The sequence below is a fragment of the Phacochoerus africanus genome, chromosome 1, assembly GCF_016906955.1.
Source record: "Phacochoerus africanus isolate WHEZ1 chromosome 1, ROS_Pafr_v1, whole genome shotgun sequence".
Lineage (NCBI taxonomy): Eukaryota > Metazoa > Chordata > Mammalia > Artiodactyla > Suidae > Phacochoerus > Phacochoerus africanus.
In genome coordinates this window covers 126,429,537-126,448,869 of record NC_062544.1, presented here as the reverse complement: position 1 = coordinate 126,448,869, position 19,333 = coordinate 126,429,537, and the positions used below count along the sequence as shown (strand labels likewise).

The 19,333-nt window shown below is 42.4% G+C and overlaps 1 protein-coding gene across 1 annotated transcript in view; it reads left to right on the top strand.

The window, feature by feature from the left end:
• Positions 1–19,333, top strand: part of ADAMTS9 (ADAM metallopeptidase with thrombospondin type 1 motif 9) — a 174,109-nt gene that overhangs the window by 6,308 nt on the left and 148,468 nt on the right. Inside the window, exon 3 of the mRNA XM_047778629.1 lies at positions 946–1,108. Coding sequence (XP_047634585.1) covers positions 946–1,108 — 163 coding nt within the window. The remainder of the gene's footprint in view (positions 1–945; positions 1,109–19,333) is intronic.

The window sequence follows — 19,333 nt, the reverse complement described above, 5'->3', positions numbered from 1 at the left end:
AGTATTTTTATCTTCTAATTGACAAACAAGGAAGCTGAAGCTCACAGCAGTTAAGAAACTTGCCCCAGGTGGGTGTGTAAGTGAGGCTGGGACTGGAAGATAGGAAAGGCAGCCTGACTGCCAAGTCTGGTCCCATGTTACTCCCTCTTGCAAAGGGGTAGTAAGAGAGTCCTGTGCCATTGTCACAGGTGGCACCACCCTGATATGCCTTTTGGTCAGCATATCCTTCCTGATTTTGAAGTAGTGATAAGGCTTTCATGAGTAAGTTTTTCCCTTTGGATCTCACACTTGTCCCTAAGTTTCCAGGCTGTCTTAACATACAGAAACTCTCTTTCAACAGCCCGCAGGAGTGAAATGAGAACTAAAAAAGTATTTTATTTATTTATTTTGTCTTTTGAGCACCAAAAAAGTATTTTATTTATTTATTTTGTCTTTTGTATTTTTAGGGCCACACCCACAGCATGTGGAGGTTCCCAGGCTAGGAGTCTAATCGGAGCTGTTGCTGCCAGCCTACGCCACAGCCACGTCAATGCCAGATCCAAGCCGCGTCAGCAACCTGCACCACAGCTCATGGCAACACCAGATCCTTAACCCACTGAGGGAGGCCAGGGATCAAACCCTCAACCTTATGGTTCCTAGTTGGATTCCTTTCCACTGCGCCATGACGGGAACTCCAGAAATATTTTTTAGATACAAATTTGGATGGCAGATGCAATAACATAGAGTGAAATCAAGGGTAATGTCCTGGTATGGCAGAGAGCAAAAACAAACAAACAAAAAAACTCCAAACTGCTTCTCCAAATATGTGGGCAGTATTTCCAGCTTAAGCAGCCCTCATGGGAAAGGGATTGGGCAAGATGGAGCCACTCCATTGGCAACGTTCCATTGTTCTTTTCCTCCCAGTGGCTGAGTTATATTACATCAACCTCTCTTCTCTATTTGCAGCTGGGCACATTCCGGTCCCATGATGGGGATTATTTTATTGAACCACTACTGTCCATCGATGAACAAGAAGATGAAGAGGAGCAAAACAAACCCCACATTATCTATAGGCGCAGCACCCCGCGCAGAGAGCCCTCAACAGGAAGGCATGCATGTGACACCCCAGGTATTTGCTTCTTGCTTAATCAGAGATCCTGGCTGCATGAACTGGGTTAATTGCAGTGCTCTTTTGTAGCTCTTTCACAGGCTACAAAGTGTGTCCATTTGCACTCCCTTTTATTTAGTCTTCAAGACAGATATGTCCCCATTATACAGATAAACTAAAAAGAGGTTTAATAACTTGTCCAAGGTTGCATGGTTAATGAGTGACAAATGCAGGATTCAAACTCAAATACCAGGGACTCCAAACCCACCCTGGGTAGAGTTGACCTCTTTTGCTGAAATTGCTAATTTTAAGGATTAGGCTTTAATAATGCTTTGAGGCTAATGTAGCCAGATCTTCAATTAGCAGTTGCTTCTGTTTTCTTGGTTAGTGTTTTCTATTCATTTGGTTTTTTCTTTTCTTTCCTTTTTTACCATGTAGGGTTATGGGAAATTCTTACCAATGGAACTCACAAAAACTTTAGTGTGCTTGCTGGAATTTTTTTTCAGTCAACTTCAGTTTAGCTAATGTTCTGTGGCTTCAGGAAATATAAGAATGGAGCTCTGGGTTGCACTGCCAGTTTTCAATCAAATGTAGATATGCCCACCACTAGAATTCCTTCTATTCCAGCCAAATTCTTTGAGGCTTGGTGCTGACAGGCTTGACCATTGTCAGGGGTGTGTCCTAGGGCACCTTGGGATGTTTGTGCTTGTCTGTGCTTCTCAGGCTGCAATCTTGAAGCAGACTTTAAGTGTCCTTGAAGCCTAGTAACTTTCTCTCTGATGATGGCATATCGTTAGAAATCATCCCTCTATTTTGTCTTGTGTTTTAGGATATTTGTTAAAATACTACTTTTTAAACTCTTGAACTTGCTGTTTCTAAAACTTTATCCTGGAGTTCCCATTGTGGCTCAGTGGGTTGAGGACCTGATGTTGTCTCTGTGAGGATGTGGGTTCGATCCCTGGCCTCAGTGGATTAAGGATCTGGTACTGCTGTAATCCATTGTAGGTTACACATGCGGCTTGGATTTGGTGTTGCTGTTACTGTGGCATAGGCCTCAGATACAGCTCTGATTTGACCCCTGACTGGGGAACTTCCGTATGCTGCAGGTATGGACGTAAAAAGGAAAAAAAAATTGTCCCTCTCCCTCTTTATTTTTAAAAGTTGCTTCATTGCCTCCCCTAGTTAGATAACTTCTCAGGGTCTTTCTGACATCTCCAAATAAGGTGAAAATTCACAACCAAGTGGTATTTTCCTAAAATGATGAATTGTTTCATCTTGTATCTATAACAGGTTCTTCCACTGTGATGGAATGTAATATCCTGGTCTCTCTTGGAATTATTATTATTTAAAAATTTTTTTAAATTTTTTTTATTTCCCCAGTACATTATTGTTTTTTTTCTACTTTACAGCATGGTGACTCATGTATACATTCCTTTTTCTCATATTATCATGCTCCATCATAGGTGACTGGATGTAGTTCCCATTGCCACACAGCAGGATCTCATTGCTAATCCATTCCAAAGGCACAAATGAACCTTTCCACAGAAAAGGAATTATTATTTTTAAAGTGAATCCTCTAATAAAAGATGACATTGGAGTTCCCAGTGTGGCTCACCAGTAATGAACCTGACTAGTAACCACGAGGATGCAGGTTCAATCCTTGGCCTCACCCAGTGGTTTAAGGATCTGGTGTTGCCCTGAGCTCTGGTATAGTTTGCAGACACGATTCAGATACTGTGTTGCTGTGGCTGTGGCAAAGGCAAGCAGCTGTAGCTCCGATTTGACCCCTGGCCTGGGAACCTCCTTATGCCGCAAGTATGGCCCTAAAAAGAAAAAAAAAGAAAGAAAGAAAGAAAATGACATTCATTGCTTAGAATGTGGAATACAACACCTATGCAAGTCATAGGTGTTGTACATCTTTCAAATTTATCCCTTCCAGTCTCGTGTTCTTAACCTTCAGGGCTACATGGTACATAACTGAAATATTCTGTCAGACTCTCTACAGAGCCCAGGGGTGGAATTGGAGGGCTGAGGGAGGAGAGTACTCAGAAACAATAGTCCCTGCGTCTTGCATGATGCCAAGGCTGCTGTCTGCTCGAAAGGTCAATGGCAAATTCTTTTATCAACATCTTTTTGACTTTGCTAGTAAGAATGTTGACCTTTACTTTTGGACTTTCCAAATCTGAAATAGCAGCTGCGTATCTTAAACATGGGTATAAAACATACATATATCATGTGATGGGAAATACGTGATTACTCCACTTCTATTTCTTAGCATATGTCCAAAAGATACTCAGTATTTTCCTTGATCAACTTATTGAAAAATGGCACTTTGTGACATTCTTCAGCCCTCAAGTGGCAGCATACCAACATTTTTTTAAAAAAATTACCATTTACAGAGTTCCCATTGTGGCTCAGTGGGTTAAGAACACGACATAGCATCTGCAAGGATTCAGGTGTGATCCCTGGCCTTGCTCGGTGAGTTAAGGATCTGTCATTGCCACAATCCGTGGCGTAGGTTGAAGATGTGGCTTGGATCTGATGTTGCTGCAGCTGTGGCATAGGCCTGCAGCTGCAGCTCAGATTTGATCCGTGGCCCAGGGACTTTCATATGTGGCAGGTGCAACCCTAGAAAGAGAAACAAACAAAAAAATACCGTTTATTAGGGTCCTGTTCTTTACTGGCATTGGGCAGAGCACTTGGCATGCACCAGTTCACTTAATACTTACCACAACCCTGTGAGATGGACCCAATTTTTACCCTTCAATGTGCCTGGTAAAGGTGCTGAGGCTTTTAGAGAAGAAGCAACCTGCCCATAACCTCATAGCTAATCCGTAATGACAATTCATACTTTCCTGTAGTATTCCACAACACATTTGTGATGTGTATGGGTGTGTGCATTGGATGAGAGAGAGAAAGAGAGGAGTGGGGAGAGGAGAGATAGAGGGAAGTCTTACTTAATACTATCATTCAAAAGTTTCTCATGGTCCATTTTTTTTAATCAATTATCAGAGTCAGTGGACATTTATTTTCTGGACTAAAGTGCAAATCATTGTCAAGGTCAGTTAAAAACACACAAAAAAAGGGAATCTGAAAACATGAGGTTTGAGAACAATAGAAGATGTCCCAGTTTTTCAAAATAGCTTATTTGGGTTCTAGTCATTCTTGGTATCGGGACCTTTGATTGCCTCCTTCCAAATCACCAGTGCCAGCTTTTAGTCTCCCTCCTGATTTTGCTTTGCCAGTGACCAATATGGCGGGCCCTTCCTCTGCCCTGTGTGATGAATCCAGAGCCCAGCAGATGTGATTGGCTCTTTCAAAGGTTGGTGCTGGACTCTACCACTCTGGTTTCTCTTCCAGCTGCTTTTACACCCTTTCTTTGAATTCAGATGTAGGAGGCTCAGAATAATGGGAAAGACCTTTGGGATTTGGCACAGTTCACCAGCAGCCATTAGAAGGATGGACCAGTAGGTCATGGAAACCTCCCAGATCAGGTAGCCTTTGTACAGGGAGTGAAAGTTGGTAAAGAGTGACAGAAGTCCCTCTGGCCAGAGAGGAAACTGTCCCCCCTTGCAAAAATAAGTCAGCTTTAGGGAGTCCCCCCACAAGAACTATGATTGGCAACCAAGGGTAAACTTTAGATGTACCCTGAGAACCTCATGTCAATTCTTTAAACAAACAAGCAAACAAACCCCTCTTGCCAGGGAGGTGAGATGGAACAAGAATCAGTGGGTTTATTAAATGTGCCAAGTGATTCAGAAGTTCAAAAAAAATGTGAGGGTTCCTGCTAATGTTGGATTTAGGGCAATAACCACTATCCATAGCCAGTGCTCACTTTGCCCTGGACTTGGGTTTTTCTATCATTGCTTTCTGTCTTCTCTTCTCATAGGGTGATAGAATGTTGGAGCTAGAGGAAACTAGCTCTAGGTCAACATGCAAATTCTGCACAGCTGAGCAAACGATAGGCCTGGGATGTTAAGTTACTTATTTCCAGGAGTGATACTCTATATATTTAGCAAGAAACCATCAGAATTTAAGATCACCCAGGCCTGGGAACAGGCCCCTGGCAGCCCCCTGCTGAGCTCAGTGTAACCCTTTAGTTGCTGGTTGATGAGTTTTCCCAGGGCAGGGCATCATGGCTGTCACATTCCTGCCTACAGATGAAATAGAGTCTTGCTCGTTTCTGATTCTTGATGTATGCAGATTTTCAAAAAAAGATGCTGAGATAACTTGTATTAAAAAGACATGCAGAAGGAGTCTTAGGTAGTAAAAACTTCATGGATTTAGAAAGGAGTCTACAGCACAATTTATTTATTCATGTGTGCATTTATTCATTCAGCTATGAAGTGTTTATTCAGTAATGCCTCTGTGCCAGGAGGATAAAACCAGGAACCATCTTTCTTCCAGCTAATTGTGTGGCCTTGAGCACATTGAGAGCATGAAGAATAACATGGACCTTCCAAAGGGGTAGTCAGGATTACATGAGTATGAAATAATGAAAGCTCCCAGGACAGTTTTCAGCAGATGGTAGACAATCTGAATGGTAGATTTTTAAGAAATCATAAAAAGAGAAATGAAAACACCGTAACCTGGGAAAGAAAACCTCAAAATACCAAACCCCAAAGTTAATCAGGTTCCTGGGATTAAGCTGAGAGCTTCTTGGTCACCTGGTCATTAAAGGCTTATGGGACTTGCCCTAGGTCTCCCTGCCAGTGAGTGGCAGGGCTGAGAGCCCCTTATGGCTGCATGTTTCTCTATACCCAATGCAGCATTTTGAAATGTTCTTTCTTGCTGCTTTCTCTTGGCCAGTGGCTGCATCTCCATCTTGCCATCATTGGTTGTGTCTCTGTGTATGCATGTGGGCCCACTTGAGTGTTTCTGCTGATTTGTGATTTTCATCCTATTTGTAGGTTCCTCAAGATTTAGGGTGGGGAATGGGGTGGCTTCTCTTTCCTAAGACATGCCCTTGTGTCCCCTCTACACACCAGGTCCTCAGGCTCAACAGGTCACTGACCAAGCTGCCTGCCTGCCCGCCCCACACACTAGGGGGGCCATGTGGCAGGCTCACCAGGAGCCATTCAGGAGAGTGTGTTGCTTTTATGAGCCACTTCCTGATGGTCCTTCATTTTGCATTTCCAGATGACACCCCATAGTTCTTCGAGAAGTAGTTCTGTCTCAAAGACACTTGCTATTTGACCCTGGAATTTGTACAAGAGGATTTAGTTGTTTTTATCAGTGTTTCCCTGCTTGGTGGATGAGAGAAAGGCAGGGAGGTGGGGGAGGGCAACAGAAGGCTGTTTTGTTTGCCTGGGTCTAAAAGGCAGTGTCTTTCTGTTATTAAAATGCCTCTCTGGCCCTCCTATCTCAGCAAGGCTAGCTGTTTTGTTTAGCTTTTTTTATTTAAGGCATTAAGAATTGTACACTCATTGACCCATCAATACCACCTCTAAGGAAATAATTGGACAATTGTGTAAAGGCGTTTATGTGAGAATGCTCAGCCTGGTGTTGTTTCTCACAGCAAAAGGCTGGAAACAGCTTAAGTGCCATTGGTTGGAGGATAGGTCAATAATTTATGAAGCCTGCACTTGATGGATTCCTAGGCAGCCATTAAAAATGACAGCATAGGTTGAGGTTAACAAACACAGAAATAGATATGTTAAGTGAACACACGAGTGATGAAAGAGTATGTATGGTATGATCTCATTTTTTTAAATGATGGCAAAGTATATGTGGGAGCACGTGTATGTAAAGAAAAAATTTGAAGTAACATACACCAAAATATTTCTTTTGGTAGGAACATATATGTCATTACCTTTTTATTTATATATATATTTGGCCATGATTTTATAATAATTTAATTATAAAAAATGCAGTGAGGAGTTCTCATTGTGGCACAGAGGAAACAAATCCAACTAGGAACCATTATGTTGTGGGTTCGATCCCTGGCCTTGCTCAGTGGGTTAAGGATCCGGTGTTGCAATGAGAGGTGTGCTGTAGATTGCAGATGCAGCTTGAATCTGGCATTGCTGTGGCTGTGGCTGTGGCATGTGCCGAGTGTGGTCCTAAAAAGAAAGAAAAAAAAAGAAATGGGAGTAATGGCAAGTAGTTATTTCATAGCCCCATGGCTCTTGTCACCGGGGATCAATAGCCAACCCAGGATCCCATGTTTTTGTCTTTGGAAGGAGATAATCTCAATAACCAGGCAGATAAAATTCCTGCCTTATGGCTACTTGTTTGGGACACCAGAGCTGGTCAAACCCAAGGCTCCATCCCCTTCCAGCTAAGTAGACTTGTGCCTGTTGGACTCACCAGCAATTGGGATTCTAATGGGATTACCATGGCTTAGTCTCTATTAGGCACTGGGGACTCTGCCCATCACCCCCATTAGAATGCACTATCAATTCTTGGTTGGGGTCCTTCGGATGCAATCATAAAGCTGGAAAATACAAGACAATGATTAAACCGTCATTTATTGGGCTATTGAATCGCTATGCTACATATTTTCCATACATTATCCTATGGAGTTCATTCGTCTATACTACATAGTGGGTAATTTTATCCTTATTTTATAGTTGATAAAATCATAGCTAAGAGAGGTGGAGTCATTTGTCCAAAGTCACACAGCTGGTAGGAAGTGGGCCTGACACTTGAACCCAGATCTGATTCCAGTGTGCCACCCTGTGCCCCAAACTGCACTGAAAACACAAATGAAAGCCACCATCTAGGAAATCCTCTTTCACTGAAATTTTCAGAGCATCTCCTTTGACTTCTATCCAATTTATTGCTAAGTAATATTAACAATGGCTAAGGTTTGTTGAGTACGCATTGCATGGCAGGCACTCTTTCTTGCCTTACCTTAACCTCTGCTTTGCAGATGGGAAAACAGAAACATAAAAAACTCTGTAATGTTACAAAACTCCTAAATGTACCGTTTTCCATAACCCTTTTGTCCTGGTCGAGTGAAAGGATTTTTTGGCCTGTCCCATCGTTGATTCAATTGCATTCACATATGACTTATATTTTTTTGCCGGCATGCTTTTTAAACTGACTTCCTAGAATTTGATCTGGTTTGAGAAGAGTTGCCTGGTGCCTGGAATTCCCACCAAGACTCTGATGACTCACCAAGGCCTGTGTCTCCAGCATGCCTCCCTTGGAGCATAGACTTGTTACACATTAACCTCTTGGATCCCATTAATAATTTAGCATAGATTAGCTGATTAGATTAGCGTCCCTGAAAGTTGGGCCCAAACAGGTGAGAGACAGCGCTGAAGGAGCAGACTTCTGAGGGGGGCTGCAAGTCAACAATTCTGGGACAGCTTGAGGGGTCCAGGCAGTGATAGACGCTTTGGCTGAGTTGGCAGTCTGGCCTGGGCCTGAGCAGGTTGGTGGTGGTGGACTGATTAATGATTTGGCTGAGAGGACCACCTGCCGCCATTTTCCCATAGCCTTTCTCTCTACTCAGATCCTTCCCCCTCAGCTTCGTAGCTTGTGACCATGACAACGGGTAGCACTGATGGAGCCCTATGCTAGGGCAGTGTGAAGGCACATTATGAGTTCTTCCATTTACTCCTGGAACAGTGCCCTGGGTGGAGGATATTCCAATTAGTCCCATTTTGTACGTGAGAAAACTAAACTCTGAGACGTGAATGAGCTTGTCTACAGTGTGTAAGGGAAACACCTAGCCCCCAAACCCGGGAACAATTAGAATCTTTAAAGATGGTTTTTGCCCTTTGGTGTTGTTGGGGTTTAATTTCTTTTCATTTACCTCTTTTTGTTCCTCACCCATCTTTATAGCTTTTTTCCTTTTTTTATATCCCTCAATGGACTTGATGTCTAAAAAGTAGTCACTATAAGCTATAACCTCTAAAATCCTTAATAAATTACTAAAAAAGCATTCTTTTAAATAACTGAATTCTCGAGCTTATTTCTTCAACTTTTTCTTGTGGCATTAATATTAAAATATTCCTTTTTTCTTTTTTAAATGTTGGTATTAATAGTGCAACACTTCAAAAGCTCGGCAAAGGATAGTAAAAAAGAAGCTTCTGGAGTTCCCGTCATGGTTCAGTGGTTAACAAGTCCGACTAGGAGCCATGAGGTTGTGGGTTCGATCCCTGGCCTTACTCAGTGGGTTAAGGATCCAGCGTTGCTGTGAGCTGTGGTGTAGGTTGCAGATGCAGCTCGGATCCCGCGTTGCTGTGGCTCTGGCTACAGCTCCGATTGGGCCCCTAGTCTGGGAACCTCCATATATGCCATGGGAGCAGCTCAGGAAATGGCAAACCCCGCCCCCCGAAAAAAAGAAAGAAACTTCTAATATGGGAGCTGTTCTCATATAATGTATAAAAAAATTCATCATTTTTTTAAAAAAGCATTTTATGACAAACATCTTCAAACACACTTAAAAGCAGAGGCAACAGTAAAGGAACCACTAGCATGCACTGTCTTCATTTAATGATGAAAAGGTTTTTTTTCCACATTTGCTTATTTTTCCTTTTTGTTGGGGTATTTTAAAGTAAACCCAGGTATTGTGAAATTTTCTAAATACCCCAATATACCTCTCTTAAAAAACTAGGATTTTTTTTTTGTCTTTTTGTCTTTTTACGGGTGCACCCGCAGCATGTGGAGGTCCCAGGCTAGGGGTCTAATCGGAGCTGCATCTGCAACCTACACCACAGCTCACGGCAACACTGGATCCTTAACCCACTGAGCGAGGCCAGGGATTGCACCCGCAACCTCATGGTTCCTAGTCGGATTCGTTAACCACTGAGCCACGATGGGAACACCAGGATTTTTTTTTAATCTACCTGTAATAGTATTTGTCATGGTGATCGGAATCAACAGTAATTACCCCCTATCACCTAAACGATATCCATGTTGTCCCCAGAATGCCTTTTTACTATTTGTTTAGATGATGATCCAAACAAGGTACAGTGCAGTTATTGTTAGGTCTCTAAAGTAACTTCTCACTTTGTTGTCATTGCCCTGGCTATAAAAATTGCCATTTTTCCTTCTAGTTTTAGTTTTGCTCCTCCTGACCCTTTCCTTCCTTTCCATTTCTTTTACTCTTTGATTCATCTTTATTATGATAAGGTGCATTGGCAACAGTTTGAAAGGGCAGAGTCAGCCCCCCAACCCAGAATCTCTACCAGAAACAAAGGTCAGGATGAGCCACTCATAATTTCATTGAGCACAAAAGGCAGTATAGTAGGTAGTTTTTTGACTCTGGATGACCTTTTCTTCTTAAACCCACCAACAGAAAGATCCTCCCTTTACAGTGTTTACTGAGATAACCTTATCTTCCATTCCAAGAATTTCACTCACCTGTGTTTTGAAGCCCAGAAAAGCCAGTTTGCATTTGGGAATGTAAAATGGCAAGTTAGGCTTGGATGTGAAATTAGGTCTCCGTGATGTAGGACGTGTGTTTTCCTGTCCCCTCCCAGGAGCCCTTTTGATAAGCTTCTGGATCCAGAGATAGCCCCAGGGTGGCCTGCCACACCTTCAGTCCCAAGACAGGGCCCTTCCCTGTCACCTGTCATCAAATCTTGGTTGGTTATTTTTCTTTCTTCAAAAACCCATTCCCAGCCGAGGAAAACCCTCAGACAGATACTTGGTAGTTTGTTATCTTCCCAGTAACTCCCTGAAACAGTGTAAGGTGCACGTCCTCTAAAGAAGGGATATGAGAAATGACAGTGGAGGGCAGCTGGCTGCCATCAGATGCAAAGGCTAGGGGTCTAATTGGAGATACAGCTGCCGGCCTGTGCCACAGCCACAGCAACACAGGATCCAAGCCACGTCTGTGACCCACACCACAGCTCACAGCAACGCCGGATCCTTAACCCACTGAGCGAGGCCAGGGATCAAACCTGCAACCTCATGGTTCCTAGTTGGATTTGTTTCCACTGTGCCACAATGGAAACTGCTCTTCCACATTTTTCTGCTAAGATTTGATTTACATGCAGAATCAGCTGTCTTTTCTAGGGTAAATTCTGCAACTTTTGGTAAATACCATGCAGTTGTGTAATCATCATCACAGTCAAAATAGAGAAGGATTTCTGCTGTGCTTGGGAGCAGCCCTGTATTCTCTGTCTCTATAACTTGGCTTTTTCCAGAATGTTGTATAAATATAATCGTTAAGCATAGCACATTTGAGGTTCATCCACACCATTGCCTATATCAGTAATTCTTCCTTTTGTATTGCTGAATAGTATTCCATTGTTCGTGTAGACCACACTTTTTCTCTAGGGGAGGATTAAAGTTTTTGGCAATTATGAATAAAACCACTATCAACATTTGCATGCAGATTTGGTGGTGAACATACTTTTTCATTTCTGTTGGAGAGATACCTAGAAGGGAGATATCTGGTTATATGGTAAACACCTTAGTTTTTAAGAAGCTGCCCACCTGCTTTTCAAAGTGGCTGTATCATTGTGCAGTCCCAGCAGCAGAGTATAAAAAATTCTTGTTCTCCTCAGTCTTTGCCAGCACTCAGTATTGCCAGTATTTTGTCCGTTTTGTTTTGTTTTTTAATATTAGCTATTTTAATAGGTGTGTAGTGGTATCTCATCAGAGTTTTAATTTGCATTTCCCTAATGACTAATGATGCACTTATTTGCCATCCATGTATTTTCTTTGGTGAAGTGTCTATTGAAATCTTTTGCCCATTAAAAAAAATGGAATATTTATTTTCATATTATTGAAGTTTGAGAGAATATATTCTGTTATAAGCCCTTTATTAGAGAGGTAATTTGCCGATACTTTCTCCCAGACCATGTCTTGTCTTTTCATTCTTTTCATTTTCAGACACTTATTTCATACACGTTTATTTTATTACAAACATTTCATGCCAGGTGGATTTAATGCTGTAACAGGATGACACTGTACGAAAGCATATAGAGAGCAAAGTATAGAGTTTGTCCAAGACACAGATAACTGAGAAATGGACCAGGAAAGGTTTATTTAGGACTGTTTATTTAAAGCCATTGTCTTTGCCAGCAGAAAGGGATGTTGTTTTTATTTCCAGTTCGTGTCTAGAAATGCAACGTGGAATTTCAACTGCAGGTAGTTAATGATAGAAATGGGTTCCTCTTGGTTTATGGATGAGAATCATTACAAAGGAAGCCCTGGCTTCCTAAGAGTACAGCCATGTTCCATTACTCCTGGGGGAAAAGGAATAGGATATAAAACTCCATTATTCCCCAGAGTTCCTATTCTGCGCTTTGTGGGCAATAGAATGGTTCTAAAGTTAACTGTGATTATGCACTGTTTTTTTATTTTTAAACCCATTTCCCAATCCTCGAATTTGATGCTATTCTACTGTAACAACTCAAATTGGAGAAGGGAAATACTTTTCAGAAACTCTTACCTATTTTTTCAGGTCCAAAATAAACCTGCAGTGAGTAATGGACATGCGTATATGGCACTTTCCTGGATATTATTTAACATCAGCCATAGCCTACTTCTTTTCTGATGATCTCTCTCCACTGCAGCTTTTCTGTCTTCCTCTGCCCCTCACCTTGCATTTGGTTTTTATTTTATTTTACTTTATTTTTTAGGGTTGCATCCGAGGCACATGGAAGTTCCCAGGCTAAGGGTCAAATCGGAGCTGCAGCTGCCAGCCTACACCACAGCCACAGCAATGCCTGATCCGTAACCCACTGAGTAAGGCCAGGGATCAAACCCGCATCCTCATGGATACCAGTTGGGTTCATTACCACTGAGGCACAATGGGATCCCCCTGTGTTAGGTTATTTCTTTGCTGCCCTCTCTAAGAACGACAGTGGCCAAGAGAGGAGACTGCTGGCTTTTGCCCGTTTGCATCAACTTAAGACTTGAATTTTTAGCATTTTTCACTTTCATCTTACAGAAATAAGGACTCATAAACTTTTAATACTAGAAGGAACTTGAGAGAACTTCTAGTCCCTGTCTTTGTGGATAAGAGGATCAAGGCTTAGAAATCGGAAGGGATTCGTAATCTTGGCACTACAACTTAACAGGCAAGGAAGCCTGAACACAGACTTCTTCCTTCCCAGTCCTGTGTTTCTTCCAGGCTGTCAATCAAGGAAAAGCTCTCTGTGGATGGTGTCTAGAAAGAGGATGTTCAAGAGTGCAACTCACATGAGGTTTAGAGAGTGTCACTGGGTCTGTTTTAAGTATAGGATAAGTAAGAATAAACTAGTGGGATCGTTTCAGAAGTCATATCAAGGCTATAGAGAAAGATACTAGGCTTTTAATTTACTTAACGGATTAACTTGTCACAGCAAGAGCTCAGCATATTGCAACTAAATATCTGAGCTGGGCCACGGTGCTGCAGGGAGATGGCCTGTGGTTGGAGGGTCCCTGGTGGGTTCAACCTGTGATCTGAGTACAGCATGCCCTGTGACCATTCATTACCACAGTGGCCAGGATGTGGACATCGGGATGAGGAAGGGTTTCTTCTGCAGGCCCTGGTGTATAAACTCATCCTCAGTTGCCTGCAAACTGGGAAGCTTGTGTGTCAAAGGAAATTGGGAGAAGTGTTCCCTAGGAGTTGCTTGGAAGCCTTTTCAAAGAGCTCCAACCCCAGGTGCTCTTTAATCTCTGATATGGAGGTGATATCTAGACCCACCACGGACACCACAGGGCCACCCATGAGCTCCACTGAAATGTCACCTAGCAGGAGCCCCTTTATTCCCACAGCCTTAAAATGTGGCTCTTCCTTCATCATGAGTTGCCACAGCCAATTCCCCTAGAGCCCTCACTCTGCACCGGGCCCTGTTTCAGCACTTTCTGTGTATGAAATCAGTCAACCCTCCCTACCACCCTATAAGGGGAGAACCCTTATTAACCCAGTTTCACAGATGAGGAAACCGAGGCACACAGTGCTTCAGTGACCTGCCTGAGGTCTCACAGATTGAATGCACAGAAGCTGGCATTTGAACATAGGTCTCTCTGGCTGTCATCCTCTTACCTAGCATGTCCCTCTGGCTCCCATATTCCCTCTGCAAACACTTACTGCCTTGAAAGCACCACCCTGGACCACAGCCAGTAGCCCCACGTGGCTCCTGAGCCCTTGAAATGGGACTAGTGCTGCATGATGATCATACTTTGGATGTATCAGGCTAAATAGGACATATTACTAAAATTAATTTCATTTGCTTCTTTTGACTTTAAAAAGTGGCTGCCAGAAATTCTTACCTTCCACGTGGGGGCTCACATTTTATTTCTCCTGGAGAGTACTGGCCTAGAAAATCTCCACGCAGGCCATAGAGAGCTCTCGCTATGGCGCAGCAGGATTGCCAGCATCTTGGAAGCTTTGGGATGTGGGTTGGATCCCCGGCCTGGCACCGTGGGTTAATGATCTGGCATTGCCACAGCTGTGGCTTAGATTGCGACTGTGTCTTGGATCTGATCCTTGGCCCAGGAGTTCCATGTGCCAAGAGGTGGCTAAAAATGAAAAAAAAAAAAAAGGGGGTTCCCATCATGGTTCAGTGGTAACAAACCTGACTAGTATCCATGAGGATGTGGGTTCAATCCCTGGCCTCACTCACTGGGTTAAGGATCTGGTGGTGGCTATGAGCTGTGGTGTAGGTCACAGCTCAGATCCCTCATTGCTGTGGCTGTTGTATAGGCCGTCAGCTACAGCTCCAATCTGACTCATAGCCTGGGAACTTAAATATGCCACAAGTGTGGCCCTTAAAAACAAACAAACAAACAAAACAGGCCACAGAGAGAGCAGAAAGCAGGGTGACTCTGGGCTGCTGGGACCCCACCCGTTGGGCAGAAGGGCCAATCTCCCCTCTCCGCTCAGAGGTGGAGTGGGTCAAAACCAGCGTTTCCCTAGGATGTATTGTGCGGAATATCAACAGCAAACCACATAATTTATCACAGGCCCAGGTATGTTCAGCATTTTATACTATTTCAAATAGAGGCTTTAAGATTTTTCTCAAGTGATTTCAAGAGTGCCTCAGTCTCCTCTTTTATGAAATGGTGATAATAGCCACATCTGGTGGCTGTGAGGGATCAGGAGGTTAATCCCTCTAAGTGCTTTGAAGAGTGCCTGACACAGAGGAAAAGATTCCATGAACATTAGCCAGGATTACCATAACAGTAGGCATCATAGCACATGGAGTTGAAGAGCCACAGGATGTTGAATGAGGGAGGGTGCGGCATAGCCTTGGAGCAGGGGGTCCAGCTGGTGCATCTGAGTCAGCACATTTACCTCCCTAGGTGCTGAAGGTAGTGAGATGACCCGCAGACATGCCTCCCACAACCCACCACACATCAACCATCACCCATCACAGCCCCTTGAACTGCAAGATTCCTGTCAACTTTTCTCCCAACAGCATCTCCTCCCCTCCCCAAGACAAAAGCCTGTCCACACACTCCCTTCATCCTGTTCTTCTTCCAGGAATGGCTCAATCCACTCATCCATTGGCCAGGATCCTATATGTTTCCCAATTCCATGGCTCAACAAAATGTAGGCTGATTTCTTTCCTGCAAGACTTCTCGGAGCTCTGAAAATGCCATGTATATGGAGAGAATCCCAAATGTGAACGCTGTGTAAAGTGTTTTGCAAACCTGCTTAATTTGCTTTGAGAAATATCTTCTAGGGCCAAATGTTCTGTACACCAATCTTGGGGAAACTTTGTCCGTAAAGGTTCTGACCAGCCAGAAAGGAAATCTCTCCTGCCACTGTCCTTGTACTCATGTCCCTTTGTACCCTGTGCGTGGAGCACTGTTAGATGCTGGGCATGACACGTCTCCCCTGCAGAGCTCACATTTGTCCAGGGAAATGGGTTTGGGGACGTGACTCTTGTGAGTATCTAGGAATTCACTGTTGTTTTTAAGGCTGTCAAATTGAGGACCTTTGAAAAGAATTAAACCTTAGTGATTTTCATTCATACGCTTTAGAGCTTTATATACACAGAACAATTCCTTCCCTTAGCTCCCTCCCTGCCCAGTTTCTGGAAACACATTGTTCTTTATTATTAGAACATTCGTTGGTTTTATGGCTGTTTTCATTTTTATGTTTTATCTCTTCCCACCCCAACCCTGCACGTTGTGCTTGTTTACCCATCTTCCTCTGATCCCTCTAGGCTGTTGTTCCTGTCCTGTGGAGTCCCTTTCTGAAGGCTTCATTGAGTAACTCTCAGAGGGCCAATCCTAGATGTAGCTAGAACAGAGGGCCAAGAGCTACCGTCAGCTGCCACTTTTTGTTTCCCGTGTGTTATGAGCTATTGGAGCCAGTTGCGAGGCGGAAGTGTCTGTGGCGTTTCTTTCCATCTAATTACATCTCAGGCTAGGTCTTCTCACGTCACTCTCCATGTGCCCCTTGCCTGGATTGGAAGTTGAGCAGGGGCTGGTCTTTATGACTTTCCTTCCTCTACCCCCTCTCCCCAATTCCTTTAGATGCTTCTTTCAAAAATAGAATTGTTTTGTTTGAGAAACCCTGACGTCAACATTCTCATTTATAAAGAGGAGATATTTGGCATACTAGCAAAGCAATAACAGCTAATAATTCTTATTGCATGAATTATTGAATGCGCCTTTCCTGAGCACCATGCTCCGTGCCATGGGCGTTTGACATGTTCTCTCTTTTAACCCTTACAATTCCACTTTAAGGTAGGTGCCGTTCATAGCCTCATTTTACAGATGAGATAACTGAGGCTTTGAGATTGGAAATTGCCCAGAAAAGGGCTGCTAGAGTGCCACTGGGGCAGGAATGTGAACCAGGGCTGGTCTGGCTCCAGAATCCAAGTGTGAAACCACTAGCAATTCCTGTCCACTTTTGACTGTCAAGTCCTGGAAGAACAGAAGGGGGACTTGCTCTTGGGTCCTGTGCTCAAATTCCGCTGCCCGCCTAGACCACGAGGTCACCGGGTGGCTCAGTGCCTTAAGGAAATTCAGTTAAATTTTGATAAACCTTATGAACATGGAGAGCAATAATTAACTTCCCAGCTGTTAAAGTTAACATTCAAATCTCTTTAGCTCAAACCAAGTGGGTGGGAAACACTCAATGAGTAACTGGGGAATAACCAGGCAAGGATGTTAACCTTCTAAAATAATTCCAGTTTTTTTAGCAATGCCCTATGCATTTTATTGCCTGGTGATATGAAATGAAGTTCATTGAAAACATTTTTACCAGTAAAGAAGCAAATGTTAAAGTTTTTAGCTGTTGGGTTTTTTTAATATTGATACCATCGTACATTTTTATGATACTTCCTTTTCATGGATCAGCCCCAAGTTTTATTTTTGTTTGTTATTGCTGTGTTTATTTTAGCTTACTTACTCCAGTGCCTTGTACAAAATAAGTGCAAATAATAATATTTTAAAATTCATTGGACTTCTTGTTGTGGCTCAGAGGTTTAAGGACCCAACATTGTCTCTGTGAGGATACAGGTATGATCTTTGGCCTGGACCAGTGAGTTAAGGATCCAGCATTGCCCTAAGCTGCAGTGTAAGTTGCAGATGTATCTCAGATCCATTGTTGCCGTGACTGTGGCATAGGTCTCAGCTATAGCTCCATTTCAACCCATGGCCTGAGAACCTCCATATCCCACAGATGCAGCCATGAGAAGAAAAAAAAAAATTCAGTTTATAATTTACAAGGAATGTTATATATATCTTCTTATTTAATTTTCAAGATAGCCTTAATGTGGCTATTAGCCTTAATAGCCATGTGTTTACCCATTTAAGAGGTTCAGAAACTGAGGCCAAGAGAAGTGATTCAGGAATATCATTTAAGGGTGTGAACAACTTGTCTTTAAAATTGTTATTTTAAGCCGGAAAATTATTTTTAAGAAGAATAGTCACTCTCCCTTCAATGGTTCCTTTTAGTTCTAACTCACTACCTGATTTTATAACTGGTTAAAAAAATTATTGATTGCTTCCTATCTGTTATACCCTTCACATGCATGATCTCCAGTTATTTCTCAAAATAGCTCTTTGAAATAAGTACTTTTCTTACTCAGCTTTATAAGTGGAAGAAATGAGGGTGAGAGAGAGAAAAGGTCAGTTATTTGCCCAAGGTTAAATAGACCTTGAAGCTGACTTCCTTCAGAATGAGATCTTAGAGCCCTGGCTGTAAGCAGTGGTGTAAGCATCACTACTTCCCTTTCATGGTTCTCAAGGCCAAAACAATTGTAAAAGCCAACATTAAGTTATGATCTTGGAATAAAGCATTATTGCTGTAATGGCATTAGAAAGCACACAACTGCAAGTTAGAGTTGCTTAACATGAATTTAACATGAATTTGTTTTCATGCACATGTAAGGCTTCAAATTGCAGAATATTTTACTTTTTCCCAAATGCAAGTGTGCATTTGATTCTTGGAGATATCACATGCTATTTGCAGAAAATTAAGTCTGCTTTTTTTTGAGCATTTTACATTCACAGAAAAAATTGAGAATAAAATATAGAGATTTTCCATATTCCCCTGTTCCTACACATGCACAGCCTCCCCACTATCAACAACCCCATTAGGGGGTACATTTGTTACAACTGACGAACCTCCATTGATGCATCTATCACCCAAAATCTGTAGTTTACATTACAATTCCCTCTAGGTGTTGTACCTTATGTGGTTTTGGACAAATGCATAATGACAAGTTTCCGTCATTATGGTATCACACAGAATAGTTCCACTGCCCTAAAAATCCCTCTTTTGCCTCAACCCCTGACAACCACTGATCTTTTACAATCTCCATAGTTTTGCCTCTTCCAGAATGTCATATAATTGGAATCATATAGTACATTGCCTTTTCACATTGGCTTCTTTCACTTACTAGTATGCATTTAAGATTCCTCCAAATCTTTTAATGGTTTAATAGCTCATTTCTTTTTAGGGCTGAATAATATTCCACTGTCTGGCTACACTACAGTTTATCCACCCATTTACCCACTGAAGGACATCTTGGCTGCTTCTAAGCTTTAGCAATTACAAATAAAGCTGCCATAAACCTCCCAAGTGCAGGTTTTTGAGTGGATATAAATTTTCAGCTCTTTTGAGTGAATACCAAGGAGCATGATTGCAGGATCATACATGAAGAGTATGTTTAGTTTTGTAAGAAACGCCCAAACTGTCTTCCAAAGTGACTTGTGCTGTTTTGCATTCCCACCAACAATGACTGAGAGTTTCTGTTACTCCACATCCTCATCAGCATTTGTTGTTGTTTGTGTTTGGATTTTGGGGTATCATTATTGTTTTATTTGTGTTTTATTGATATATGATGTAGAGCATTTTTTCATATGCTTATTTGCCATCTGCACACC